The sequence below is a fragment of the Nerophis ophidion genome, linkage group LG04 (genome assembly GCF_033978795.1).
Source record: "Nerophis ophidion isolate RoL-2023_Sa linkage group LG04, RoL_Noph_v1.0, whole genome shotgun sequence".
In the NCBI taxonomy this organism is placed as follows: domain Eukaryota; kingdom Metazoa; phylum Chordata; class Actinopteri; order Syngnathiformes; family Syngnathidae; genus Nerophis; species Nerophis ophidion.
This window is the reverse complement of record NC_084614.1, coordinates 15,103,466-15,124,814: the sequence shown is the minus strand read 5'-3', so window position 1 is coordinate 15,124,814 and position 21,349 is coordinate 15,103,466. Positions and strand designations below refer to the sequence as shown.

General features: G+C 43.2%; 1 protein-coding gene across 2 annotated transcripts in view; it reads left to right on the top strand.

The window, feature by feature from the left end:
• The window catches only part of dpy19l3 (dpy-19 like C-mannosyltransferase 3), a 40,510-nt gene that overhangs the window by 13,307 nt on the left and 5,854 nt on the right, over positions 1 to 21,349 (top strand). For both annotated transcript variants that reach the window (XM_061897190.1, XM_061897189.1), the window contains 11 exons: positions 4,314 to 4,459; positions 4,534 to 4,657; positions 4,720 to 4,854; positions 4,920 to 5,051; positions 14,397 to 14,498; positions 14,573 to 14,646; positions 14,783 to 14,941; positions 18,955 to 19,074; positions 19,149 to 19,269; positions 19,338 to 19,394; positions 19,469 to 19,551. In XM_061897190.1, the coding sequence (XP_061753174.1) occupies positions 4,314 to 4,459; positions 4,534 to 4,657; positions 4,720 to 4,854; positions 4,920 to 5,051; positions 14,397 to 14,498; positions 14,573 to 14,646; positions 14,783 to 14,941; positions 18,955 to 19,074; positions 19,149 to 19,269; positions 19,338 to 19,394; positions 19,469 to 19,551 (1,253 nt within the window). The remainder of the gene's footprint in view (positions 1 to 4,313; positions 4,460 to 4,533; positions 4,658 to 4,719; positions 4,855 to 4,919; positions 5,052 to 14,396; positions 14,499 to 14,572; positions 14,647 to 14,782; positions 14,942 to 18,954; positions 19,075 to 19,148; positions 19,270 to 19,337; positions 19,395 to 19,468; positions 19,552 to 21,349) is intronic.

The window sequence follows — 21,349 nt, the reverse complement described above, 5'->3', positions numbered from 1 at the left end:
TTATGCGTCATATAACGTACACTTATTCAGCCTGTTGTTCACTATTCTTTATTTTAAATTGCCTTTCAAATGTCTATTCTTGGTGTTGGTTTTATCAAATACATTTCCCCCAAAAATGCGACTTATATATGTTTTTTTCCTTCTTTGTTATTCATTTTCGGCAGGTGCTACTTATACACCGGAGCGACTTATACTCAGAAAAATACGGTAGCCGATGAGGCCCGATAACTGATATTTGGGCCTATATTCATTTGCAGTAAAAGTTTTTTAAACATGAATATTTTAAGTCAGTAAACGGCTGGACAAGGCTTTAAGTCAGGCCTGGGTCAATTATTTTGACTCGGGGGCCACATTTAGAGAAAAAAAAGTCTGGGGTCCGGTTATTTATTTTTAGGAACACTAACACAAAACCTCACAATAAACACAATAAAAACGTTATGACAGACCGCCTTAAAAGCGTGATGGAATTTCACATTTTTCTATGAATGATAAAACACTGAATATAGACAATATATGAATGTCACACCCCTTTTCGATCGACATATTTTACAATCAAGTGAAACGCAACAAAAATGCAACACAGCTAAATATGAACGCGAAGGGTACAAAATAAACCCCACTTACCGTTTGATACAGCTGATATATCACTAAGCTTTAGAACTTTGTTTTGAAAATATCCTTCCGTTGTCTGTGGAAACGCTTTCTGCCCACACTGCTTGGTGCCTCGTCTGAGCTGCTGTGACGTAGATGACCATAGTAACTAATTAGATGACCTTAGTAACTAATTAGATTACCATAATAACTGGTTCATCATCCAAAAGCGCAGATTCTAACCATTGAAAGACTTAGTATAGTTGAAGACTTACGGTCATTAGAAAACGTGAGTGCACATCATAATGGCAGCTACACTTTACATCATAAACATCTAAACAATTATTTGGGAATGTCCCGTGGGCCAGATTGGAAAACCTAATGGGCCGCATGTGACCCCAAGGCCTTAATTTGCCCAGGTCTGCTTTAAGTTGTTGAGTTTTTATTTTTATTTTAGGAAAAATTGTTACCAGTAGCGACATAATGTTTTCTGCGGCGGTAAATTTGCATTTCTTTTTACCAGTTGAAATCGCTGTACAGACAGGTCGAAATAACCAATCCCAGGCCAAGCCATCAATTCACTGTGCCTACATTTAACTAACCACAGAAGACGCTACACAGGTTAAACCAATCAGAAACAACGTTAGGCGGGTCTTAGCGTTTTTCTTTCTTACGCATAAGCTGCACGTTGTTTCTGATTGGTTTTAATTGTGTGGGGTATTTCGCACACGGATCTGAATACTCAGATTGAAATACAAACAAACATATTAGTGCATACACGCGTGGATGGGATTACACACGCACAGAGTGAGATACCGTATTTTTCGGATTATAAATCACTCCGGAGTATACGTCGCACCGGCCGAAAATGCATAAAACAGAAGGAAAAAAACATATATACGTCGCTCTGGAGTATAAGTCGCATTTTTGGGGGAATTTTTTTTGGATAAAATCTAACACTAAAAATAGACATTTGAAAGGCAATTTAAAATAAATAAAGAATAGTGAACAACAGGCTGAATAAGTGTACGTTATATGAGGCATAAATAACCAACTGAGAAGGTGCCTGGTATGTTAACCTAACATATTATGGTAAGAGTCATTCAATTAACTATAACATATAGAACATGCTATATGTTTACCAAACAATCTGTCATTCCTAATCGATAAATCCTATGAAATCTTCTTCCTGGATGTTGCTTCCAAACAACTCTGCCAACTACAAAGGTATGCGCCGCTTCCTCTTGTCGTTTTCTGCTGCATATTTCACTACGTCCAGCTTATAATCTGCAGTACATGATTTCCTTTTCGGTGCCATTTTTGTTCAGCCTTTCTCAGTTTTTATAAGTTACCGCCAACGATGAAATGATCCATTTTAATAGCTACGAACGTAGCATATAGCAGTTAAGATTCAATGACCCACAATGCACTTCTGCAATGAGCCTCCCCCGCCAAATTCTTATTGGTTGACGTGTGTGTGACGATTGCTGACATTTTCTTCGTCTCTTCCATGAATGAGATAAATAATATTATTTGATGTTTTACGGTAACGTGTTAATAATTTCACACATAAGTCGCTCCGGGGTATATGTCGCACCCCCGGCCAAACTATGAAAAAAAACTGCGACTTATTGTCTGAAAAATACGGTACATGGTTGCAAAATATTTTGCTACAATATGGTTTAAACTTATGGGTTATACTTGTATAGCGCTTTTCTACTTTTAAAGTTAAAGTTAAAGTACCAATGATTGTCACACACACACTAGATGAGGCAAAATGATTCTCTGCATTTGACTCATCACCCTTGATCACCCCCTGGGAGGTGAGGGGAGCAGTGAGCAGCAGCGATGGCCGTGCCCGGGAAATTTTTTTGGTGATTTATCCCCCAATTCCAACCCTTGATGCTGAGTGCCAAGCAGGGAGGTAATGGCTCACATTTTTTTAAATAGTTTTTGGTATGACTCCGCCTGGATTTGAACTCACAACCTACCGATCTCAGGGTCATGGAATGCTAAATGCTATATGCTAGCCGTACCTATTAAAATTTTATAGCGCTTTTCTACCTTTAAAGTTAAAGTTTAAGTACCAATGATTGTCACACACACATTAGATGTGGCAAAATGATTCTCTGCATTTGACTCATCACCCTTGATCACCCCCTGGGAGGTGAGGGGAGCAGTGAGCAGCAGCGATGGCCGTGCCCGGGAAATTTTTTGGGTGATTTAACCCCCAATTCCAACCCTTGATGCTGAGTGCCAAGCAGGGAGGTAATGGCTCACATTTTTTAAAATAGTTTTTGGTATGACTCCGCCTGGATTTGAACTCACAACCTACCGATCTCAGGGTCATGGAATGCTAAATGCTATATGCTAGCCGTACCTATTAAAATTTTATAGCGCTTTTCTACCTTTAAAGTTAAAGTTTAAGTACCAATGATTGTCACACACACATTAGATGTGGCAAAATTATTCTCTGCATTTGACTCATCACCCTTGATCACCCCCTGGGAGGTGAGGGGAGCAGTGAGCAGCAGCGATGGCCGCGCCCGGGAAACATTTTTGGTGATTTAACCCCCAATTTCAACCCTTGATGCTGAGTGCCAAGCAGGGAGGTAATGGGTCCCATTTTTTAAATAGTTTTTGGTATGACTCTGCCTGGATTTGAACTCACGGCCTACCGATCTCAGGGTCATGAAATGCTAAATGCTATATGCTATATGCTAGCCGTACCTATTAAAATTTTATAGCACTTTTCTACCTTTAAAGTTAAAGTTTAAGTACCAATGATTGTCACACACACACTAGATGTGGCAAAATTATTCTCTGCATTTGACTCATCACCCTTGATCACCCCCTGGGAGGTGAGGGGAGCAGTGAGCAGCAGCGATGGCCGCGCCCGGGAAACATTTTTGGTGATTTTACCCCCAATTTCAACCCTTGATGCTGAGTGCCAAGCAGGGAGGTAATGGGTCCCATTTTTTTTTATAGTTTTTGGTATGACTCTGCCTGGATTTGAACTCACGACCTACCGATCTCAGGGTCATGAAATGCTATATGCTATATGCTAGCCGTACCTATTAAAATTTTATAGCACTTTTCTACCTTTAAAGTTTAAGTACCAATGATTGTCACACACACACTAGATGTGGCAAAATTATTCTCTGCATTTAACTCATCACCCTTGATCACCCCCTGGGAGGTGAGGGGAGCAGTGAGCAGCAGTGATGGCCACGCCCGGGAATCAGTTTTGGTGATTTAACCCCCAATTCCAACCCTTGATGCTGAGTGCCAAGCAGGGTGGTAATGGGTCCCATTTTTTTTATAGTTTTGGGTATGACTCTGCCTGGATTTGAACTCACGACCTACCGATCTCAGGGCGGACATTCTGACCACTAGGCCACAGAGTAGGTGGCCAAGGTACTCACAGCGTTTTGACACTATTTCCACATTCACCCATTCACGCACACATTCACATACTGATGGTGGGAGCTGCCATGCAAGGCCCTAACCACGACCCATCAGGAGCAGGGATGAAGTGTCTTGCTCCAGGACACAACGGACGTGACAAGGTTGGTAGAAGGTGGGGATTGAACCAGTAACCCTCAGGTTGCTGGCACAACCACTCTCCCAACTTTGGCACGCCTCCCTATAACACTTCCATAGGTATGTATCTTCGAGTGGTACACCCTGACTTAGACATGGATGTTCCTCTGTTCATGCAGGATTCGATGGAACCCATCTTATTCTACGTGGCCTTGCTGTTCGCCCTCCAGGCGGTGTACGCCACGGCGCTCTTCGTGTGCAGCTGGGTAATGAGCGGCACCTGGGTGGCCGGCGTGCTGGCGGTGGCCTGGTATGTCATCAGCAGGTCGGTCCTGTTCATGGTAAGATGTGGAGGTTTGATACATGAACGTGACGGGAGCGTGTGCTCATGCCGCTTAGAACCGACGTCACCAGAGTGGACCAGGCGGTTCCTCTGCGGGAACACTGGGCTCTGCCGTTCTACTCCTGTCAGGTGGCGGCGTTGACCGGCTTCCTGTGCCACAACATCCGCTCCACCGCTGAGGTGGGACTTTGAGAAATGCACCCTCGGACTTAATTGACGGCTGACTGACGTCTTCCTTCCAGATGTGGTGCTATCTGACCATGAGCGCCACCACCTTCTCCTTCCTGCTGCTGTGGGAACACAGCCACTACGTGCTCTTCGTCCAAGCCGTCTCGCTCTTTCTACTCGACTCATTCGACCTAGTGCCGCCTCGTAAGGTGAGCACGCATTTTTTTAATTTTTCCCACGGTGCACCATTCACCTTCTCTCCCTTCTTTGGCAGATGTCCGACATTCACAAAGTCTACATCAGCTCTTTGCTGCTGGCCTATTTATTTCGCTTTCACAACACGACGTTGCTCACCTCGCCTCTGCTCAGCCTCCTGATTGGCTCCGTGCTTGTGAGGTACCTCCAGGTAGTGTAGCTGGCCCCCATCAGTTCACCTTTATCGCCTTTTATCCAGAATAGTGTAATCCAGGGGTGTCTAAAGTGCGGCCTGCGGGTAATTTCCATTGTTTTTTATTGGCCCTCTGCATTTTCCTTTGGTTTTTTTTTTGTTTTTGTTTTTTTTGTCCTGTCCAGCTTCTCAGGCAAATCATATAGTTGATGTAGATGCCCATATTGGCTGTTCAGATTTACTTTACAAAAGAGAAGTGTAGGATATTTCTCTTGTTGCCTTATTTGAATTTGACTTTATTAAATGTATTAATATTATCATTTGGTGCAGCCGGGCCGGAGCAGGAGGGGATAGAAAGAGAAAAAAAGGAAGACAGAGGGGGAAATTGTGGGGATAAGAGGGGGATTGGACAGAGAGACAAGAACAACATCAGCAAATACAACAATAACAACAACAACAATAGAACAACACCAGCACATACAATATGTACAAATATGATCGTAAAAGTGATAGCAAATAAGCAGTTAGTGAAATAAATAATATAGTAATGACAGTGGGCATTTTTACACTAAAACTGGAGCAATACAAATACCAATAGAAAAAGCGCTATTGATCATGAACAAAACCAATAGTTTACCTCTATTATCAACAATACAGTTGTTCAAATGCAACAATACGTATACATAATGATAGCTAGAAAGATAATAAAAAAATTAATAACTAAATGAAAAAAAAAAAGAAGGAATACCGAAAGATGAAAGGGAAGAGAGAGAGGCAACCTATATTAATCTTGTAGATTGTTATAGTAACAATAGTTTAAGCTCTGTCAATATGCCTTGTGTTACCCAGTTTACCCTAGGGCAACAACGTTGATATATGTTTCAATCAATCAATCAATCAATGCTTATTTATATAGCCCCAAATCACAAATGTCTCAAAGGACTGCACAAATCATTACGATAACAACATCCTCGGAAGAACCCACAAAAGGGCAAGGAAAACTCACACCCAGTGGGCAGGGAGAATTCACATCCAGTGGGACGCCAGTGTCAATGCTGACTATGAGAAACCTTGGAGAAGACCTCAGATGTGGGCAACCCCCCCCCCCACTCTAGGGGACCGAAAGCAATGGATGTCGAGCGGGTTTAACATGATACTGTGAAAGTTCAATCCATAGTGGCTCCAACACAGCCGCGAGAGTTCAGTTCAAGCGGATCCAAGACAGCAGCGAGAGTCCCGTCCACAGGAAACCATCTCAAGCGGAGGCGGATCAGCAGCGTAGAGATGTCCCCAACCGATACAGGCGAGCGGTCCATCCTGGGTCCCGACGAGCGGTCCATCCTGGGTCTCGACTCTGGACAGCCAGTACTTCATCCATGGTCATCGGACCGGACCCCCTCCACAAGGGAGGGGGGGACATAGGAGAAAGAAAAGAAGCGGCAGATCAACTGGTCTAAAAAGGAGGTCTATTTAAAGGCTAGAGTATACAGATGAGTTTTAAGGTGAGACTTAAATGCTTCTACTGAGGTAGCATCTCGAACTGTTACCGGGAGGGCATTCCAGAGTACTGGAGCCCGAACGGGAAACGCTCTATAGTCCGCAGACTTTTTTTGGGCTCTAGGAATCACTAATAAGCCGGAGTCTTTTGAACGCAGATTTCTTGCCGGGACATACGGTACAATACAATCGGCAAGATAGGCTGGAGCTAGACCGTGTAGTATTTTATACGTAATTAGTAAAACCTTAAAGTCACATCTTAAGTGCACAGGAAGCCAGTGCAGGTGAGCCAGTACAGGCGTAATATGATCAAACTTTCTTGTTCTTGTCAAAAGTCTAGCAGCCGCATTTTGTACCAACTGTAATCTTTTAATGCTAGACATGGGGAGACCCGAAAATAATACGTTACAGTAATCGAGACGAGACGTAACAAACGCATGGATAATGATCTCGGCGTCTTTAGTGGACAAAATGGAGCGAATTTTAGCGATATTACGGAGATGAAAGAAGGCCGTTTTAGTAACGCTTTTAATGTGTGACTCAAAGGAGAGAGTTGGGTTGAAGATAACACCCAGATTTTTTACAGAGTCACCTTGTTTTATTATTTGGTTGTCAAATGTTAAAGTTGTATTATTAAATAGAGGTCGGTGTCTAGCAGGACCGATAATCAGCATTTCCGTTTTTTTGGCATTAAGTTGCAAAAAGTTAGCGGACATCCATTGTTTAATTTCATTAAGACACGCTTCCAACTGACTACAGTCCGGCGTGTTGGTCAGCTTTAGGGGCATGTAGAGTTGGGTGTCATCAGCATAACAGTGAAAGCTAATACCGTATTTGCGTATGATGTCACCCAGCGGCAGCATGTAGATGCTGAAGAGTACAGGGCCAAGGACCGAACCCTGGGGAACTCCACACGTTACCTTAACATAGTCCGAGGTCACACTGTTATGGGAGACGCACTGCATCCTATCAGTAAGATAAGAGTTAAACCATGACAGGGCTGAGTCTGACATACCAATTCGTGTTTTGATACGCTCTAATAAAATATTATGATCGACGGTATCGAAAGCAGCGCTAAGATCGAGGAGCAGCAACATAGATGACGCATCAGAGTCCATCGTTAGCAATAGATCATTAGTCAATTTTGCGAGGGCTGTCTCAGTCGAGTGATTTGCCCTGAAACCGGATTGAAAGGTTTCACATAGATTGTTAAACGCTAAGTGTTCATTTAGCTGCTCTGCAACAATTTTTTCGAGGATTTTCGAAATAAAGGGAAGGTGAGACACCGGTCGGTAGTTTACCATGAGGTCAGGATCGAGGTTAGGTCTTTTAAGGAGAGGATGAATAACCGCTTTTTTGAATGCAAGGGGAACAGTGCCCGAGGAAAGTGATAAGTTTATAATATTTAGCACTGATGGACCTAATAATACAAAAAGCTCCTTGATAAGTTTCCCAGGAAGTGGGTCAAGTAAACATGTTGTTTGTTTTATTCCATTTACACGTTGTAACAATCCTTCTAATGTTATTTCATCAAAACGAGAGAAACTATTTTGGATATTTGCAGTATCCGCCGTATATACAGTCGTATCTGTGTTACTATAACCCAGTTGCAGCTGGGACGCATTGTCTTTAATCTCCTTTCTAATAAGTTCAATTTTCTTATTAAAGAACTTCATAAAGTCATCTGCCGAATGGGTGGAGCTACTGGAAGGAGTCCCTTGTTGGGTTAGCGATGCTACTGTACTAAACAAAAATTTTGGATCGTTTTTATTAATGCGGATGAGATTTGAGTAATAATTAGTTTTAGCTAAGGTAAGCATGCGTTTATAAGTTATTAAACTATCACTCCATGCTTGATGGTGCACCTCAAGTTTAGTCGTGCGCCATTTGCGTTCCAGCTTTCTACATAATAATTTCTGAGGTCTAGTTTCTTCAGTAAACCATGGCGTACGCCTTTTTGGAGCCTTTTTTAACTTCAGCGGTGCTATACTATCAATGGTTTCGCGCAGGGCGTTGTTAAAGTTGTTAGTGAGGTTATCAATAGAGCCCACATACTTTGGGAACGGTGCCATTACCGAGGGCAGCAGGTCCGCAAGAGTCGTCGTTGTGGCAGCATTAATGTTGCGGCTGCTATAGCAGTTATTATTATTATTAGCTTGCCGAACATGAGTCTGAACTTCGAATTTTATTAGGTAATGATCGGACATTACTTTAGTATACGGGAGTATCATAACTTTGGAAACGGTGATATCTCTGACAAGCACTAGGTCTATCGTATTACCGCTGCGATGCGTCGGTTCATTTATTATTTGTGTAAGACCACAGCTATCAATTATAGTCTGGAGCGCCACGCACGGTGGGTCCAATGGGGTATTCATATGGATATCAAAGTCCCCCATTATAATTATATTATCGGCGTGTTTGATGAAACATGATTATGTGCATGAGTGTATGTATGTATATGTACTTGTATATGAACAGAATGTGTATATGAATGTTTGTACAGTAAATGTATATGTACAGTATATGTATGTATGTTTGTTTGTACAGTGAATGTATATGTACAGTATACGTATGTTTGTACCGTGAATGTGCGCGTGGCTGGACGGACTTGGAGTATCTAGGTATGTAATGTATTTGTGTATGTATGTGGGAGCGTATTCTTAAAATATACCGTATTTCCTTGAATTTCCGCAGGGCATATAGTATGCGCCTCCCTTGAATTACTGCCGGGTCAAACTCTCTTCCCAAAATAATTAGCGCATGCTTAGTATTACCGCCTGGTCAAACTCGTGACATCACGAGTGACACCTCCCCTGTCATATTTTTCAAAACAGAGGAGGCTGATTTCAATACCGGTAATTTGAAATCGCATACAGGGAAGAAGATTAAGAGCTATTCAGTAGGATTTAAGGTCCAAGCTTACATCACACTGAAATTTTGACTGCATGCCTTTGGTAAGTGCCGGAGTGAGAAGAGGTTTTAAAATAATTAGCGCATGCTTACTTTTACCGCATGCCTTTGGTAAGCGCAGGAGTGAGAAGAGGTTTTAAATTAATAAGCGCTCCGATGGCAATTCAAGGAAATACGGTAATACTTCTTTATTGACCCATGGGGATTCTCCAAATGGGGCTAATGTTATAGCCCCAGGGGACACAAAAGGGTTTCCAGCCATAAAAGTCTGAAAAATAAGTCATATATAATTTTTTTGTACTTTCAATTTTTCAAATTTATCTACCCATATAAAGTTTTTTATGTTTTTTTGTTTTTTCTTCAATGCTAGGGGTGTCAAACTCGTATTCACTGAGGGCCACATTGCAGTAATGGCTTCCCTCAGGAAACCGCTTGTAACATTACATAATATGATTATAAAGCAAGCAAACAAACATATTAGTGCATACACGCGTCGATGGGATTACACACACACAGACTGAGATACCGTATTTTTCGGATTATAAATCGTTCCGGAGTATACGTCGCACCGGCCGAAAATGCATAAAATAGAAGGAAATAAACATATATACACTGGAGTATAAGTCGCATTTTTGGGGGAAATGTATTTGATAAAACCCAACACCAAGAATAGACATTTGAAATGCAATTTAAAATAAATAAAGAATAGGGTCTCCCAAGACAAACAGGTCCTAGGTGAGTGATCAGACAAAGAGCATCTCAAAGACTTCTATGGAATTACAACAAAATGAACTCAGATTTCCCTCGCCCGGACGCGGGTCACCGGGGCCCCGCTCTGGAGCCAGGACCGGAGTTGGGGCACGATGGCGAGCGCCTGGTGGTCGGGCCTGTCCCGATGGGGCCCGGCCGGGCACAGCCCAAAGAGGCAACGTGGGTCATCCCTCCAATGGGCTCACCACTCATAGGAGGGGCCATAGAGGTCGGGTGCATTGTGAGCTGGGCGGCAGCCGAAGGCAGGGCACTTGGCGGTCCGATCCTCGGCTACAGAAGCTAGCTCTTGGGACATGGAACGTCACCTCACTGGGGGGGAAGGAGCCTGAGCTAGTCAGCGAGGTAGAGAAGTTCCGGCTGGATATAGTCGGACTCACCTCGACGCACAGCAAGGGCTCTGGAACCAGTTCTCTCGAGAGGGACTGGACCCTCTTCCACTCTGGCGTTGCCGGCAGTGAGAGGCGACGGGCTGGGGTGGCAATTCTCATTGCCCCCTGGCTCAAAGCCTGCACGTTTGATTTCAACCCAGTGGACGAGAGGGTAGCTTCCCTTCGCCTTCAGGTGGGGGGACGGGTCCTGACTGTTTGTGCTTACGCACCAAACAGCAGTTCAGAATACCCACCCTTTTTGGGCACACTCGAGGGAGTACTGGAAAGTGCTCCCCCAGGTGATTCCCTTGTCCTACTGGGGGACTTCAACGCTCATGTTGGCAACGACAGTGAAACCTGGAGAGGCGTGATTGGGAAGAATGGTCGCCCGGATCTAAACCCGAGTGGTGTTTTGTTATTGGACTTTTGTGCTCGTCACGGATTGTCCATAACAAACACCATGTTCAAACATAAGGGTGTCCATATGTGCACTTGGCACCAGGACACCCTAGGCCGCAGTTCCATGATCGACTTTGTAGTTGTATCATCGGATTTGCGGCCTTATGTTTTGGACACTCGGGTGAAGAAAGGGGCGGAGCTTTCTACCGATCACCACCTGGTGGTGAGTTGGCTGCGATGGTGGGGGAGGATGCCGGACAGACCTGGCAGGCCCAAACGCATTGTGAGGGTCTGCTGGGAACGTCTGGCAGAGACTCCTGTCAGAGAGAGTTTCAATTCACACCTCCGGGAGAACTTTGAACATGTCACGAGGGAGGTGCGGGACATTGAGTCCGAGTGGACCATGTTCCGAACCTCTATTGTCGAGTCGGCTGATTGGAGCTGTGGCCGCAAGGTTGTTGGTGCCTGTCGTGGCGGTAATCCCAGAACCCGTTGGTTGACACCAGCAGTGAGGGATGCCGTCAAGCTGAAGAAGGAGTCCTATCGGGTTCTTTTGGCTCATAGGACTCCGGAGGCAGTGGACGGGTACCGACGGGCCAAGCGGTGTGCAGCTTTAGCGGTCGCGGAGGCAAAAACTCGGACATGGGAAGAGTTTGGGGAAGCCATGGAAAACGACTTCCGGACGGCTTCGAAGCGATTCTGGACCACCATACGCCGCCTCAGGAAGGGGAAGCAGTGCACTATCAACACCGTGTATGGTGCGGATGGTGTTCTGCTGACTTCGACTGTGGATGTTGTGGATCGGTGGAGGGAATACTTCGAAGACCTCCTCAATCCCACCAACACGTCTTCCTTTGAGGAAGCGGTGCCTGGGAAGGCTGCAGTGGACTCTCCTATTTCTGGGGCTGAGGTCGCTGAGGTAGTTAAAAAGCTCCTCGGCGGCAAGGCCCCGGGGGTGGATGAGATCCGCCCGGAGTTCCTTAAGGCTCTGGATGCTGTGGGGCTGTCTTGGTTGACAAGACTCTGCAGCATCGCGTGGACATCGGGGGTGGTACCTCTGGAATGGCAGACCGGGGTGGTGGTCCCTCTCTTTAAGAAGGGGGACCGGAGGGTGTGTTCCAACTATCGTGGGATCACACTCCTCAGCCTTCCCGGTAAGGTTTATTCAGGTGTACTGGAGAGGAGGCTTCGCCGGATAGTCGAACCTCGGATTCAGGAGGAACAGTGTGGTTTTCGTCCTGGTCGTGGAACTGTGGACCAGCTCTATACTCTCGGCAGGGTTCTTGAGGGTGCATGGGAGTTTGCCCAACCAGTCTACATGTGCTTTGTGGACTTGGAGAAGGCATTCGACCGTGTCCCTCGGGGAGTCCTGTGGGGAGTGCTCAGAGAGTATGGGGTACCGGACTGTCTTATTGTGGCAGTCCGCTCCCTGTACGATCAGTGTCAGAGCTTGGTCCGCATTGCTGGCAGTAAGTCGGACACGTTTCCAGTGAGGGTTGGACTCCGCCAAGGCTGTCCTTTGTCACCGATTCTGTTCATAACTTTTATGGACAGAATTTCTAGGCGCAGCCAAGGCGTTGAGGGGATCCGGTTTGGTGGCCACGGGATTAGGTCTCTGCTTTTTGCAGATGATGTAGTCCTGATGGCTTCATCTAACCGGGATCTTCAGCTCTCACTGGATCGGTTCGCAGCCGAGTGTGAAGCGACCGGAATGAGAATCAGCACCTCCAAGTCCGAGTCCATGGTTCTCGCCCGGAAAAGGGTGGAGTGCCATCTCCGGGTTGGGGAGGAGACCCTGCCCCAAGTGGAGGAGTTCAAGTACCTAGGAGTCTTGTTCACGAGTGGGGGAAGAGTGGATCGTGAGATCGACAGGCGGATCGGTGCGGCATCTTCAGTAATGCGGACGTTGTATCGATCCGTTGTGGTGAAGAAGGAGCTGAGCCGGAAGGCAAAGCTCTCAATTTACCGGTCGATCTACGTTCCCATCCTCACCTATGGTCATGAGCTTTGGGTCATGACCGAAAGGATAAGATCACGGGTACAAGCGACCGAAATGAGTTTCCTCCGCCGGGTGGCGGGGCTCTCCCTTAGAGATAGGGTGAGAAGCTCTGCCATCCGGGAGGAACTCAAAGTAAAGCCGCTGCTCCTTCACATCGAGAATAGCCAGATGAGGTGGTTCGGGCATCTGGTCAGGATGCCACCCGAATGCCTCCCTAGGGAGGTGTTTAGGGCACGTCCAGCTGGTAGGAGGCCACGGGGAAGACCCAGGACACGTTGGGAAGACTGTGTCTCCCGGCTGGCCTGGGAACGCCTCGGGATCCCCCGGGAAGAGCTAGACGAAGTGGCTGGAGATAGGGAAGTCTGGGCTTCCCTGCTTAGGCTGCTGCCCCCGCGACCCGACCTCGGATAAGCGGAAGATGATGGATGGATGGATGGATGGATAAAGAATAGTGAACAACAGGCTGAATAAGTGTACGTTATATGAGGCATAAATAACCAACTGAGAAGGTGCCTGGTATGTTAACCTAACATATTATGGTAAGAGTCATTCAAATAACTATAACATATAGAACATGCTATACCTTTACCAAACAATCTGTCACTCCTAATTGATAAATCCCATCAAATCTTATACGTCTAGTCTCTTATGTGAATGAGCTAAATAATATTAATTGATATTTTAAAATGTGTTAATAATTTCACACATAAGTCGCTCTTGAGTATAAGTCACACCCCTGGCCAAACTATGGAAAAAAAACTGCAACTTATTGTCCGAAAAATACTTTATATGTTTTTGGATGTTTTATACCCTTTTTGTTAAATAAAAACATTGTTATCTTTGGCAAAAACACAAACTATGCAACATTTTCCCCATAAAAATTAAAATGTCAAATAATTGAAATGAAGTGATTGGAGCCCTAAATAGGTCAATAATTCACCACCATCTTGAGTTTGATTCATAATTATTTTTGAGCGTTGACTGTTTTTTGTCACCCATAACATATAGTGAAGATGTTTTCTTCTATCACTCCCACTGGAAAGTTAAGTTAAAGTACCAAAATTATTGTCACACACACACTAGATGTGGTGAAATTTGTCCTCTGCATTTGACCCATCCCCTTGTTCACCCCCTGGGAGGTGAGGTGAGGGGAGCAGTGAGCAGAAGCGGTGGCCACGCCCGGGAATCATTTTTGGTGATTTAACCCCCAATTTCAACCCTTGATGCTGAGTGCCAAGCAGGGAGGTAATGGGTCCCATTTTTATAGTCTTTAGTATGCCTCCAAGGATGACATGTGAGAAGTTTGGACACCCCTGGTATAAACAATCTGCCCTATAACTTTGTAGTTCTCCCTTGGTGTGTTTTGCGCCTGTGAAGTACAGCCTTCCAAGTTCTTTCTGTCCTGTGATTATTCAGCAAAAAATGAAGAAGGGCCCTCTTTTGGCCAGAGTAATGAAGCTCTTCCTTCACTTCCACCTGGTCTTCTCCACCGGCATCACCTTCAATTATCTGATCAAGGTAAAACTTCAAGATAGGCTGCGGGATTCCGAGGACTTGATTGCAATCTGTGTTTTTTTTTTTTTTATTTGCAGAAAGTGCTGCCTGGAAGTGATGGTGAATTCATCTTGAAGTTCCTGGAAGTGAAATTTGGGCTCAACACAACAACGTAAATGACATGCTGTGTTTTTGAGGATAGAATAGAATAGAATGGACTTTATTGTCGTTATATTTGCATATAACAAGATTAAGGACTCCCAACTGATGATGACGTGTTTTGATGTTCTGCTGTGCTTCTCTGGCAGCGACTTTGTGACGAACCTCCTCCTATGCCAAGAAAGCCTGCAATTTCCTGGCCAGGAGTTGTTCTTGCGCCTCACGCAGGCTTCGGTCCTTCCTTTCTATCTGCTGGTCCTGACCGTGTGTCTGTTATCCACAGTGGAGACCATTTATAGAAGACTCAGGTCAGTCTAATGCACTTTTGACTGTTCTTAAGGCACCAACCTTTACTACGCCGTCTTGCGTCTCCCTTTCTAAACCCTGCTGCATAGCGTGATGTGTGCTTTTACACACAAATATTTTGTAAATGTTTATTTACATACATTAAAGGCCTACTGAAACCCACTACTACCCACCACACGGTCTGATAGTTTATATATCAATGATGAAATATTAACATTGCAACACATGCCAATACGGCCTTTTTAGTTGACTAAATTGCAATTTTAAATTCCCCGGGAGTTTCGTCTTGAAAACGTCGTGTAATTATGATGTGTATGCAAGACGTCGTGGGTTTTTAGGAAGTATGAGCGCTGCACACACACACAGCTAAAAGTCGTCTGCTTTAACCGCATAATTACACAGTATTTTGGACATCTGTGTTGCTGAATCTTTTGCAATTTGTTCAATTAATATTGGAGAAGTCAAAGTACAAAGATGGAGTTGGGAATCTTTAGCCTTTAGCCACACAAACACACGGTGATTCCTTGTTTAAAATTCCTGGAGGTGAAACTTTACTATGGATCAGAGCGCGGTCAAGCGAACATGAATCACGACGGAATGTCAACCAGTAGGTTTCGGTGAGAAAATTGTGGTACAAAGTTGCTTCTTACCGGAGATCAGCTGAGCTTGTGCCGTCCACAAAGCTGCCGTTGACTCCCCTGAGAAATTGGCGTCAACACACCCGTGCATGTACACCTCCGACTATCAGGTACTGTTAAACTCACTAAAACACTAGCAACACAATAGGCAGATAAGGGGTTTCCCAGAATTATCCTAGTAAATGTGTCTAAAACATCTGAATCCGTCCCAATGCAATCGCGGTTTTTTTTTCTAGTCCGTTGCTGTCAATATCCTCAAACACAAATCTTTCATCCTCGCTCAAATTAATGGGGAAATTGTCGTTTTCTCGGTCCGAATAGCACTTTTTGTTGGAGGCTCCCATTAAAATCAATGTGAATATTGTCAGCACCAAAAGTTGCGAACTTTATCGTGGATGTTCTCTACTAAATCCTTCAGCAAAAATATGGCAATATCGCGAAATGTTCAAGTATGACACATAGAATGGACCTGCTATCCCCGTTTAAATAAGAACATCTCATTTCAGTAGGCCTTTAATTGTTTCCAAAAAGTGCCTTAAACGCAGCAGTAAATTAGCTGATCAAAAGAAACAGAGGTCATCTAGCTGCGGAAGCTGGCTCTCCAATCTGCTAGACTGGGGGCTGGCAACCCGCGGCTCTAGATCTTCAGCGCTGCCCTATAGTGGCTCTCTGGAGCTTTAACAAAAATGTATTAAAAATGGAAAAAGATGAGCGGGAAAAAAAAACATTTTTTGTGTCAATATGATTTCTGTAGGAGGACAAACATGACACAAACCTCCCTAATTGTTATAAAGCACACTGTTTACATTAAACGTGCTTCACTGATTCGTGTATTTGGCGAGCGCCGTTATGTCTTACTAATTTTGGCAGTCCTTGAACTCACTGTAGTTTGTTTACATGTATTACTTTCGCCGACTTTCTAAGATGTGTGTTATGCCGCTTCTTTTTCTGTCTCATTTTGTCCACCAAACTTTTAACGTTGTGCGTAAATGCACAAAGGTGACATGCTGTTTGCATTATTATGCCTCATTTGTAGCCATATTTGAGCTCATTTAGTTTCCTTTAAGTCAGGAGTGCCCACACTTTTTCTGCAGGTGAGCTACTTTTCAATTGACCAAGTCGAGGAGATCTACCTCACTCATATTTGTCATTTATATTTATTTATTTATTTATGAAAGAGACGTTTTTCTTAACAAGTTAAAGGTGTTTAATGATAATACAAGCATGTTTAACACATAGATTCCTTTCTTTCATGAAGACAAGAAAATAAGTTGGTGTATTGCCTGATTCTGATGACTTGCATTGATTGGAATCAGACAGTAGTGACGATAACGTCCACATTTTCAAATGGAGAGAAAATACCACATGAAAGTAGTTGGTTTTTGGCATATTTTTTGTCCAGCTTCCATACTCGTTTTTAGACACTTTACAAGAAATATATTGACGCAAACTCTGTGTCTTGCTCGCTTGTGCACGATAGCTATCTGAGACTCTTGTTTTGTTAGCGCAGGCAGGATGAAGCAGCGCTTTTATTGTGAAGATAGGAACTGTGCAGTCAGTCTTTAGAGTTTTGACGGCAGGTACGGCATGAATGTCTGTTGAAATGAAAAGTGTTTCTCAACTATTTTTTTCTGAATAATCTCACAAGACCCTCGAGTGCCGTGAATGTCAAAAAAGTGACGTATTAGTGAAGATTGATGAGCGCTCATTTTTAGGTCTATTTTTTAAATTTTTTTATACCTGGCTGGCGAGCGACTGACACATCCTCCGCGATCGATCGGTAGCTCGCGATCGACGTAATGGGCGCCCCTGCTTTGAGTCCTCTTAATTCAATTTGTATATCATGACACACTATCTGTATATAATATGGCTTTTAATTTTTTGCGGCTCCAGACGGATTTGTTTTTGTATTTTTGGTCCAAAATGGTTCTTTCAACATTTTAGGTTGCCGACCCCTGAGCTAAACAGACTTAACTCCCCGGTGATGTTTTGGGGAATTTACGGAACTGAAACAGTACGAAAAGAAATGCCTTTGCAAGTTAGTAATACTTAACACAGACACTTGTAAAGGCATATTAGCTAATGCTAACAACGCTAGCTTCATTACATTACGATAGTAATGTACCAATATTCATGAAAACACTCCTACAGACAACACCCATGGGACAGTTTAGTAAGTATAAATAGTTTTTTATATTGTAAAACGAACAAATGTTTGCTTTGAGCGATCAATGAAAAATGGGACGGACCTTTTTCTTATGGTTATAGCTCTAAAGAGAAGGGCACCGCAGTACCTGCAGTGAGCAAACTCATTAAAAAAATTGGCACAATAGCATTAATAAAAAACATTTTCAGTATCTTTGCTTCCTTTTTTAAATTTTTTTTAACTATTAGCATTATGGCTGTCAGCGAAGAAAATTCCATGAATTAGCTTCCATGAATTAGCTTCACTCCTATACGTTTTATAAGCCGCAGGGTTCAAAGCGTAGTAGCGGTTTGGAATTTACAATATGTCTCATCGGCCCACCTTCACAAAAGCCTTCTCCTCTGATTTCAGGTCAACATTTACATTAAAGTGACAGCTGTAACACATCAAATAGTTCCTTTCCTATAGCATTTGCCATCTCTCAGTCCCTTGTGTTCACAAGGGACTGATGTTTTACAGTTGCAACAAATAATCAATTAAATAAATTAATAAATCAATCAGCTCTTTGCACTTGGCGATCACTTCAGCAGCATTGTTGTTGCTTTTTTGTTACTAATTGATATCAGTCTAAAAAATATATATATTTAAGGTTGGGTTTTGGTCGTACAGTAAATACTCGTTTGAAAAAAATAAAAATGTGTTTTATTAATCGTGATTACAGTATCAATCAAAAATAATCATAGTTATTATTTTTTCCATATCTGCCCAAGGGTGTTATTTCATGTTTAGAGGACTCTAATAAAGCTCTAAACATTGACTGTCGTGAATATTTTTTTTTATGCTCGAACTATGACAATATATATATAAATTATGTTTTTATTAATTGTGATTACAATATCAATCAAAAATAATCGTGATTAGTATTTTTTCCATACCTGCCCAAGGGTGTTATTTCATGTTTAGAGGACTCTGATAAAGTTGTAAACATTGACTGTCGTGAACAATTTTTTTTATGCTCGAACTACGACAATATTTGTTTAATTAATAATAATCTTAATTCATGAACGTTTCTTTACTACGGACAAGGTTGGTCAGCTGTGATAAACGAGGGTTTGAGGTGGGTTATTGAGTGAACTTTCTGGGATCATAAAAGGACAAATACGGCGTAGTGACCCCGCAGGAATATATTTTTATAAGTGATGGTGTGACACACTTCTCCTCCTCAACGCAGTGGTCAGACGATGCAAAGCAACCTAAAGCTGGAAGACATGCGGGTCGGAGAGCGTCCCGAAGTGGTCTATCACGTTTTCCACACGGTCCTTTTCGGAGGCCTGACAATGCTGTTCGACGGGTGAGTTCTAATTGTTCCTCAGATATCCCCCTACTGCCCTCCTTGTTTTAAGTGTGCCCTCACTTCTCACGCAGGATGAAGTACGTGTGGACGCCGTATGTCTGCATGTTCACTGCGTTCGGCGTGTGCTCTCCCGGCCTCTGGATGACCGTCTTCAGGTGGCTTAAGGTCAAGTCCATCCACCCTGTCGTGCTGGTGAGCGAGTGCAGTCACTTTCTTGACAGCGTGGCGTCGTGTTTGCATTTTGCTCTGCTTGCTTGCAGTCGTTAATCCTGAGCACGGCCGTGCCGACCATCATCGGCTTCAGTCTGTGGAGAGAGGTGAGACTCCGGTGCGTCCTCCATTCCCTTCCGATACATTTTTAACAGCTGCGTCCTTTTTTTCTGTCCTGAAGTACTGCCCCCGTGTCCTGGCCGAGTTATCCGACCTGCCGGAGTTCTATGATCCAGATACCGCAGGGATGATCCGCTGGATCAGGCAAGTCGTTCCACATGCACTGCAAAAAGTGAAATCTAAGTAAGATGAAATATCTCAAATAAGGGTGATATTTGCTTATTTTCTGTCTGATAAGATAATTCTTCTCACTAAGCAGATTTTATGTTAGTGTTTTACTTGTTTTAAAGGAGAACATTATCACCAAACCTATGTAAGTGTCAATATATACCTTGATGTTGCAGAAAAAAGACCATGTATTTTTTTAACTGATTTCCGAACTCTAAATAGGTGAATTTTGGCAAATTAAACGCCTTTCTGTTTATCGGTCTTTTAGCGATGACGTCAGAACAAGTCACCGAGGTAACACACCCGCCATATTCATTTTCACATTACAAACACCGGGTCTCAGCTCTGTTATTTTCCGTTTTTTCGACTATTTTTTGGAACCTTGGAGACATCATGCCTCGTCGGTGTGTTGTCGGAGGGTGTAACAACACTAACAGGGAGGGATTCAAGTTGCACCACTGGCAAGAAATCTGCCGCCAGACCCCATTGAATGTACCAAAGTTTCTTCACATTTGACCTGCGATGCTAAGACAGACATGGCACAGAGATGTATGGATAACCTGCAGATGCATTTGCAACGATTAAGTCAACAAAATCACAAAGGTGAGTTTTGTTGATGTTGTTGACTTATGTGCTGATCAGACATATTTGGTCACGGCATGACTGCCAGCTAATCGATGCTAACATGCTACGCTAATCGATGCTAACATGCTATTTACGCTAGCTGTATGTACATTTGAAACTAGATACCCACATTTAATGCGAAACAAACACTTACCAATCAACGGATTTAAGTTGCTCTAGTGTCACAAGATGCGAAAGTCCTGATCGTTTGGTCCGCACATTTTACCGGCGATGCTAATAAGGCAGCCATGCTATGGGCCACTTCATTAGGTACACCCACGCTATGGCCGACTAGCGTCAATAGCTATTTGCTCAATAGCTTCAATTCCTTCTTCAATTTCGTTTTCGCTATCTGCCTCCATACTCCGATCATCTGTTTCAATACATGCGTAATCTGTTGAATCGCTTAAACCGCTGAAATCCGAGTCTGAATCCGAGCTAATGTCGCTATATCTTGCTGTGGTAACCGCCATGTTGTTTGTATTGGCAGACCTGTATGACGTCACAGGGAAATGGACAGTCGCTTTGCAAATAGCGAAAATAAGGCACTTTAAAGCTTTTTTTAGGGATATTCCGGGACCGGTAACATTTTTAAAAAAACTTCAAAAAATACAACAAGCCACTGGGAACTGATTTTTATTGTTTTTAACCCTTTTGAAATTGTGATAATGTTCCCTTTTAAGGTTTTGGTCCTAAATGACCTCAGTAAGATATTACAACTTGTTACGGAGATTTGATGACCTATATTGCTTGAAACTAGAATATCAAGTGTTGCAAAGCTGTGTCCTCAACACTCACAAGTATAAAACTGTTTTTTCAAAGTAATAATCTCTTACTTCAAGCATGAAAAAAAAATCATGATGCCGATCGCATATCATTATGTCAAGATAATGGCACTAGCATTTACTTCATTTAGAAATATTTTTCAACATATCAAGCAAAAAGGTCTCTTTTTTTTCTACCAAGAAAAGTGCACTTTGTATTGGTGAGAATATACTTATTTTAAGGTATTTTTGGGTTCATTGCAGTTAGCTAATTTTGCTTGTTTTGGAAAGTCTTGACAAGACAAATTTTCTTGTTCTATTGGCAGATAATTTTGCTTAGTTCAAGTAAAATACACCTATTTTTTTTTCTTCTTGTTTTGGAAAGT